Source organism: Glycine max, chromosome 16, assembly GCF_000004515.6.
Source record: "Glycine max cultivar Williams 82 chromosome 16, Glycine_max_v4.0, whole genome shotgun sequence".
Lineage (NCBI taxonomy): Eukaryota > Viridiplantae > Streptophyta > Magnoliopsida > Fabales > Fabaceae > Glycine > Glycine max.
In genome coordinates, this window is record NC_038252.2 from 33,570,980 (window position 1) to 33,580,309 (window position 9,330).

The window sequence follows — 9,330 nt, forward strand, 5'->3', positions numbered from 1 at the left end:
TCTCCTCTTTATTGTTTAAAATACGACTTTGATCTATCTTATGTATTTTTTTTTGTTTTCAGTGTTTTCTGTATAAATATTTGAAAGCAGTAAGCATACTAAAAGAAAGTGACAATTTTATAATTAAAAACAAAAACAGAAAATAAAACACAAGGACTCTAAAACTTTATGCTATATGTATATTGATAGAGTTTTCTGAACCACAACTAAAATTTCATTATCCAAATCCTTCACCATTTTGGACTACTCATCTGGCTTATCTTTAAGTATTGGTGATAGAGCACCGTGATATATAGCTTAAATTAACAATTGTGGCCCAAACAAATATGTCACGGATATCATGTGTATTCAGTTGACAAGTTAGGGGAGGAGCACTATATTATAATCTTTAAAGACGTAAGTTACCATACTAGATAGTTCCGTAGCTATAAATTAAACAGAACATCTTTGCAGGGAGAAGTTTGTAATGGATACATGGAATAGAGCGATACAAGCCAAATGCCAATTACAACTAGTATATGTTCCAAACCTTAGGCTCTTTATCCCTATAAACGACTTGGTACATAGACACATGGAGAAAAATATCTAGGAGACGGAAATCTGGTTACATTATGCCTGTTGTCGGAAGCAATTGTTCGAAGTATTATAAATATATAGATAAGAATAAGCCAACAATATATCACATAATATCATATTTAACACAAAAAGTATAACTCAAGTTGTTTTTGGTCTGAGTCCCAAGTATAGTCACACACTTTATGCCGTGATTAATTCAAATCGATCTAATTAAGAGTATTATCCTATCGAAAGGGCATAGTTTCCTCTTATTATATATAATTTTTTTCATTTATAGGATTAAAAAATTCAAGATATTCTATGTAATTTAGGTCGTTGAATGCAATATTTTATTAAATGCATAAGGGCAAATCGATCATCATGAGATTTATAATGTTTTTCAGGGAAGAAAAATATAGTGAAATTATATATGGAATTCATTGTCTATTAATGCTATATATTTTCACCCATTTTCTCCTAGCTACTTGTTCCTGATACAATTGAACCGGATGTCTTTCTATCAAAAGATCTTTTGTTTGGTATTTCTTGTCAACGTCTTGAATGCATGAGTATTATGTGGAGTGAAAGTGAGAGATACTTACAAAAAACACACTCCAACATTCAAGTGAGGATTTGACTTATAATCATTAATGATGTATAGTGAGTAAGTAAGGATGAATCAATCTTTTATTGGGGTCTACCATTTTTTATACTAACCTTGTTACGCCTGGGATCTATGGGTCTATCACATCATAATTATCGGTTGAATAATGCTTCTTCTAATCATGCTTAGTCGCTTTTAATTGATCAATGATTTCCCTTAGTGTAACAATTTCTATATATAACAGCACGACAAATTGCGATTTGCGTCAAATTGTGAAACCTTCAATACAAATGAAACATGTGATCCATGATTAATAACTTACGAAGGCATGAATTATCGAATAAGGGTATGAAGAAATTGATTTGACTAACAGAAATCAAACAAAAACCAACGAAGGCATGAAAAATCCCTAAAATATATTATTTAAATCAATGGTGGGAAGAAGATATGAGTATTTTTGTCATAAAAATTCTCTTAAAGGATCATGTGACTAACTGTTCCTAACTGGTCGGCAAGTGTACCAATTCGAACAAGTAATATAAAACAGTAAGACCGAGTATCGTATTTTCAGAAAATTTGTTTCACTCAGATACTGTACATCCAATATACAAACATTTATATAGATTAAAAGCAAGTAAATATCAAGTTGAATTCTGTACTAAAGTCTATTTGAACTTAAGCTAAATATCTAAAATTTTGGAAGTGAAAACAATCAAGTAAAAAGCGTTGGGTCGTTCTACTGAATTTCTCTTGATGCTAATATGTATTTTTCTCTAACTAACATTATCCTAGTGTTCTTATGCTGAGAAATTACTCAAACCAAGATCCCTCTAGTGAATGAGCTTAATTTTCTTTAAACTTCGTCCTTGATCCCTCAACAAACTCGATCTAAAAGAGTTGCATTAAGTCTACAATATAATATGAACTAGATCACTGCACTCCGTTCCTAGACATATAGATTTCTAGCTTGCTCTACCAAGTTCTAAGGCTTTAAAGCATTTCCTAATGCTAAAAATCCTAACTATACATACAAATGGGTGATCAAACCACAAATATGTAAAATAAGCATAGATAGAAGTAATGAACACATAAAAATGACATTAAATAGATAGTGAACGAGTGTTACATCTAGGTTTCAGCCGAACTCCCCAACCAAAAAATTTCTCATTAAATAGATAGTGAACAATAATTATAGAATAAATAAAAATTTCTCATAAAATATAATCTTGAAAACGGGATGATAAACTTTAATTGTGATGAACACTATGCTTCTAGTTAAAAATTGATATAGTATAAATTCTGGTTGTGGATTGCATTGATAAATTTGATATATATATCAACTTATTTGTATATAAGTAAGTCATTTTAAAACATGCATGGAAATCAACAGGTGAATGGCACAGGTATCCCACTAGTTTTAGAATGCATGGTCACCGGAACAGTCAAACTCTTCTGTTTATGTTTAACTAATGGAAGATTATTAGGCAAGCAAACTCATAATATTGTGTTTTGAAGGACACATTTCTATAATATATAACAAATATCCTCAGATAGAGTGTAAATTGATCTCTCTGCCATTTGGTAGTGGGGTAGAAGCTTCTAAATCAATCTCTACGGAGTCATGGCTCGTGTATCCAAGAGCTAGACACTTCTTTTCTGGCCTTCTTTTTCCATGACTTATGGCAATGGCATGGTCATTGGGGAAGAGGTCTTTGAAGACTAAGGCATGCAATATAGTTGATACAAGCACTGCTGCTATTATGAGTGTGGACATGAGACTGAGTATAACACTTAGCGTCTTTGTAACTACATTTGTGACCTCATTTGCGTATCTTACGGTTGCAGATGCTGTACTAGCCATTGGAAAAGTATAGGCCCACCATGCAAGCGAGAATCTGTGCAGAATAACATCCAAGGTAATTTTGTCAGAAATAATATTAAATAGTATAAAAGTAAACAATATAAGAGAAACAGTACGTGAAAATTATACATACGTGAATCCTCTGAAAAAATTGACCCGGACAGCCTGCAAAAATCATATGAAACTACTAATTGAGTAATTTGGATATAAGAAATCTATTAAGAAAGCATGTGAAAATTATACAAGCCTTGTTTACTTATTTAGAAATAAGTAATTTATGCATATTTACGGTGTATAGGATTTTTATAGTCTCATCTCATCACAAATTGTTATGGGTAATAAATTTGTTGATTTATATAATAAAATTTAGTATTTTAAAAGTCATCTCAATAATAATTTTTAATTAACTAATAACATAATTTTTTTTGCAACGATAGTAAATAAAAATTAAACTTTTTAAAAAAAAATTTGCTGACTTCTCTTTTATATATATTATTATTCTTATACGTTGCATTCCCTTAAAAAAAATGCACGTTCATCGTCAATTTTTATGTTCAAATAGTACAACCAACACCTTTAGAATAACAAAGGGTGTAATAGTAGGAATAAAAAATAATACTAATATGCTAAATCAACTTAGTTAGATCTTTTTGTATAAGTATTAATGCTAACTTTGTAATTACTCGGTATATAATCATTTCTATTTCAAATTATAAAAGGAAAGAAAAAGAAAAACTTACCAAAGAGAAATATAGGAAGAGGCCAATGAAATAGGAAATCCGTGATCCATAATCAAAAGAATCCTGAATGCTGGCCCATGCCATGGAAGCAACAACAGGTGGTGCAACAAACATAAAGAACACAGGATGTAGCTCTTTTGGGAGGGTCTCATTTGTTGGAAGTCTCTGGTAGAGAGTTACAAACACAACTATGTAGTGGGCCAGCCCAATAGCATAGAAGAAAATGGGCCCTTCTTTGAGGCCCATGGAAGCCCCAAGTAATGCTCCAACAAAATTTCCAACAACTGATAAATGGTTTGTTGGATTGGCCACCTTTGAGAGCCTCCTTGTGCCCCCAGACATCCACTGTCCATAGATTTTGAGTTCAAGACACAATATTGGTGTCATAAGAATGTACCAAAGAGCATTGGGCAAGTCTTTTGTAACTGATGGTGGAACACCATGAGCCAAGAACAAGAGAGATACCCATGGTGCAAAGAAGTAGTTAACACGGATAGGATGGTAGTACTCACGACGAACTGCTTCAAAGTAGAGAATGATTTTGAGAAGATAGGTGGTGAAAACTGTGGCAGTAAGAGCAACGGATATGAACCAGAATATTAAGTTGATTTTGAGGCTTATGTGAAGAAATTTAGTGGAAGGAGATGTGGCAATTGCTTTCCATAGAATTGCTTGGCTGCCAACTCCAAGGCAAATACCAAAAGATGAAACAGGAAACCGAAGAAGAAATGGCCATTTCCTGTCCTGAGGAAGAACTGTCTCTTCTGAGGCCTGTTGGAGTAGGAAAAATAAATTGTTATAAATTAGAGTAAACTACACAAAACTCCCTGAGATTTTATAAAATTATACAAACATTTCTTTCTTTTTTAACATTTATACTAGCATTCCTTCAGGAGAGTTCGATGTAATGTTTTTCAAACAATTAAGGGGGGTGGCAGTGTATATTTTGAAATAACTAAGGATGGTTAATGTAAAATATTGGGGGGTGCCAGTGTATACACTTTTGAATAACTAAGGGGGTTAGAGCATGTTTGGGAATCTATCATTTCAGCAGCTTTACTAACATTTCAGCTGTATATATAAATTGTAGGAGTAAATCAAGACAAGAGGTGTATGTGTAATTTCATGAAACTTTAGGAAATGTTAGTGTAATTAACTGTATAAATTATAATCTTCAATAAGCAAAAGCAACCATACTAAGTTACTAACAAATTATGGGGAAGAGGAAAACAAAAGTCTATAGAATTAGGATGTTCAATAAGTAAATTATGGTGGTGTACCAAAAGCTTGTTAGTTCAAGTTGCATGAAATTTGAATTGACAGAAGAAGGCATGCACATACCCTGAGTGTTTCTAACTCTGGACCTTCCAATGCATCATAATACCGATGAACAGGTAAAGGCCTATCAGTGCTCCTGGAGTTGTTGTTAACATCTTGTGGAGTTTCTCTTTGTCGCTTTCTTCGTAGAATTGATAGTTTTCTGTTTAGACTCCCTGACCATGTTTTGAAAGAGTCAAACCTCTTGTCCTTGAATGCTTTGATGCCAGGATGATTATCTGCCTCTTGGTGCTCATGGCCTTCTGGCATTGGTTGAGAGTAACATTTTGATGGCTGTGGATGACTAGAGCTAGCAGTTCCTGATTGAGAAGAGGAAATGGGAATACCATCATCTATAATGGTGTCCAGTGGTTGAAGCTGAGCTTCTTCAGAACAAAGTGGCATGCTGATAGAAATAGATAACTTCCTTTGATGATGGATGACTGCAGATTCATCATGTTCTCTTTCTGGTGAGATTGCTTCACTTCCCTATTGCAAACATGGGAACAGTTTGATTTTACTAATCTCTTAAAATATAAACATAGAAATGGTATATTGTAAATTGCTTACAATTTAAAATGATATAGCCATATAGGCACTCTAAATACTACATGTCATAAATTAAAAGGAACTCAATTTTGCAGGTGAAGTACTGAAAAAGAGTCTTACTTTTGCAGTTGGCCTGGGAAGTTGAGTGTCTGAAGTATCAAAGCCAGCAATTTCATTTGATGATATATACCTAATAAGCGATGGAACTTCAGGGGAGCCTTGTTCTGCAATTTCAGTGTTTATGATGTTTTTCTCCATGCTAGACCTGAGTAAGATATATTAGACTCCCTTGGACTTATAGCTTTGCGACGAATTTAGAGGATCTAATTGGTAAGCATAGATGTATTAACAATGGCAAAATCGATATCCAAATTTGATAGTGAACAAAAAGATGAGATGGGTTGCCAAAGAAGTATGCATGAGCTATCAATTATACCTTTCTCCCATTATAGATACAAAGTCACAAAGACAATCTTGTACATCTAAATGTTTACATTTATCCACTTAGTTCACAAATTACTTATTTTTTCCATAGAAACTATGTTCCTGAAAAGGTACAGCAAATCCAAAAGGCATTGCTAAATATGTAGGAACTAGGTAGTCAAAATCAGCTAATATGCAAAATATCTTTTTCTCTAATCGAGAAGCCTTCCCCCTTCATGAAAGGTACTTGGCTATGTTTGACTTTCCGTTCGAAGTTCTCCAAATTCAGTTTGGAGAGTAAATTCAGTTTTATGACATGTTTGGCTACATTTAATAGTACCTTTGCATATTAAAATTTTGAGTAAATTCAGTTTTGTAAAATTTCAGTCGCTTTTGTCTTCTCTGAAACACTGTTGACATTAGTCTATTTTGGATGAAGCCATAAATGCATGAAACACTCCCCAGATATTAATTCAATTCAATTCCTATTGGTCATGGATCCATATTCCTTGTGATGGGGCCATTATTGAATTATGGTGAGATGCAAATCATATAAGTCTTTGAAGTAAGGAAATAAAAGACTAATGCAATTACCTAAAAAGTTTCAACACTACACACATTGCAGACTTCAAGTTTGCACTACTATAACTATATGCACATAATACATAGCTGGGTAATGGAGAAAGAAATTCATTGTGCACGGGAAGGAGAATTAAAAGAAAAAGGAACAAGACTCATAACCTTTAGCCTTTTCTCTTATCTTCCAGAGGACTGGTTGTAGAAAGCTTGGATAACGTCCTTTTGTTAGTTAACAAAAAGATCGCTAGAATTTGAATATGAACAAAAAGATAGAATTTGAATATGAACAAAATTAGAATTCACGAGACAAAATGCACCACATGCTTAAAACAAATGACGGTGGACCAAGATATATGGCTTAAAGTCCATAGGATTGGGAAGATGATTTATATATATGGTCTAAGGCTTTGGTAGTGCAAAATGTACTTTGCCGCCGTAACCTTGAAAAGTTGGGTTCTCATTTTTTATAATCACAGCTACTTATTTGATTGAAAATGACGCATCCGACGAAGAGGAAAAAGAAGCATAAAATATTGTTTTAGGACAGGTAACAAAGTATATTAACTTTAAAATGACTTCAAATCATTAATTAATTGCCCGAGTTACTATTTCTGGATGAACAACTGTGTTTGACAAGATATATAAAAATATATTAAGTGGGTGCATTCCAGGGTGCATGATGAACGATGATGATAATATTGTCAAAAGAGAAATTCTAGCACCCATATTGTAATTTGTAATGCCCTTTCTTTAATACATATGTGTTTTAGGGTTAAAAATTATCGTTGTGACACTTAATATGTAGAGAAACTTGCATCACCTCATGGGTTTTCAATCAATTGTGTTAAAGATTATTTTTATAGTATTGGTTGTAAAACGTATATCTCATAGTCACATAATTCGTCATTCGCTTCGGTACGTGGGGGTGTAACAAGCCAATTGGCTTCGGTAAGCTTTTAAGATAAACTTATAAATGTAGTAATTTACTTGTAATTAGACAATAAAAAATCATAGATGTTTCTGGGTCGTTGATCATTAACCTCTATCGTGAAAAGATAAGAGTAGAGGTTCTTTTAACGTACGACCACAAAATTTCGGCACTAGATTTTCCCGTAAACTACAAACAAGTCCTTGGATGGAACAATGTAAACCATAAATTACTTATTAAAACATTAGAAGACAAGAGGGTAGGGTGATATTCTCTCCCCGACTTCCCTCCCCAAACCAAAACAAGTGGACAAGAAGAAATGAGGCCAAAGGTTAATGGAATATGGAGATTTTAATTTAAAATGTTGTTTCTGTGCAGGGGTAACATTTATTGTGTCTTTTAATTTTAGAGAATATTTTTAAGATGCATGTATATAAGAAAGATATATAAAGAGTAAAAGATACAAATAATTATATACAATCACATAAGATGCCAACTATTAGATGTTTAAATAATAATGAGAGCCTGGATTTTATGGAATGAGCCATTAGCTAGCAAGCATATTAAAAGATTGAGCAAGTTTGAAGTAAGCAGCAGCCAAAGTCAAAGGATTAGCATGATTTCGATTTTCACTCTCAGTCCTTACTCCTTAATTTTATCAGTAGAGCAAATACCCAGCAGCAATTGCTGCTAAATTTGAATTGGAGGGGTTTCAGGTTTGAACTTCAGGATTCTTATCTATAACGGAAAGACATATTTATCAGGAAATTGAAGATGTCTCCAACTCACATTTTGCGAACCAAATTGAAAACTGTTATGGAGGTTACATCGACCTTCAAATCCTTAACTCCACGTTGCTCTATCAATGCAGTACTTCCATAACCTATGAAGGACGGACACTCCGGTCTCTTGTCGTGTCTGGCGTCCAACACGTGTCCGTGTCAGTGTTCAACACCCGTACTACGTTCTATATTTTGGACATTACAGGTGTCCATGTATCCGTGTTCATGTCGTGTCCGATGTCTGTGTCGGTGTCAGTGCTTCATAATCCATAACAAGATTGTGGAAGCTCTCCAAACCGAAGTCAAAAGATGAAGTTATTGCTTTACTGGTAAACACCATGGTAGAATCTTTCCCCTCCAACAATCCTCAAAAAAAGGGGATTTATTACGCTAGTATGTGCAACTAACATTTTTATAATTTCCTCTTTTCCCTAGCTCACAACTAACTTTAGCATCAGATTCTCTACAAGTGTCGTCACTTGAGATAATATAGACCACCACTAGCCACAACCACCTAAGCCTTGCCAGAAACTCCTTCAACGCCTCCTCATGATTTTTACATAACAACATTGGCATGGTTAGAAAGTTTGAACAAAGAATATGATAAGCTTGTGTGTGTGGTTGTGCAGGAGAAAAAAAAAACATTTTATTGTTACTAATGACTAACTATTCAATCTTCCTTAGTATCAATGTGTCACTCTATTTAACTTTAGGGATCTTTCTTCCAAATTATACATTTTTACATCTATAAGATTTGAATCTAATCTAAAATTTTATTTAAGAGATACAAGCTAAATTATTTTCATTTTATTTATTTTTTGTTTTTTATTGTTCCGACTTGAAATAGAAGAGTCAATAGTTTTGGTATAATTTTTAAAATAATTATTATATAAGTCAATAGTTTTCAGTTATAAGATAATTTATAATATGATAGTAAAATAATTTTTTATATTATACTCAATGAAATATGGCCACGTCAATTAACGACGAGG

General features: G+C 33.3%; 1 protein-coding gene across 1 annotated transcript; it reads right to left on the reverse strand.

The window, feature by feature from the left end:
- Window positions 1-2,542: 2,542 nt before the first annotated feature.
- LOC112997713 (S-type anion channel SLAH2) lies at window positions 2,543-6,951 on the reverse strand. Its single transcript, XM_026126276.2, has 6 exons — window positions 6,791-6,951; window positions 5,747-5,891; window positions 5,102-5,566; window positions 3,761-4,531; window positions 3,154-3,185; window positions 2,543-3,054 (listed from the first exon to the last, which is right to left on the reverse strand). The coding sequence occupies exons 2-6, from the start codon at window positions 5,882-5,884 to the stop codon at window positions 2,706-2,708; spliced, it is 1,755 nt and encodes a 584-aa protein (XP_025982061.1). The 5' UTR covers window positions 5,885-5,891; window positions 6,791-6,951; the 3' UTR covers window positions 2,543-2,705.
- Between the last annotated feature and the right edge of the window lie 2,379 nt (window positions 6,952-9,330).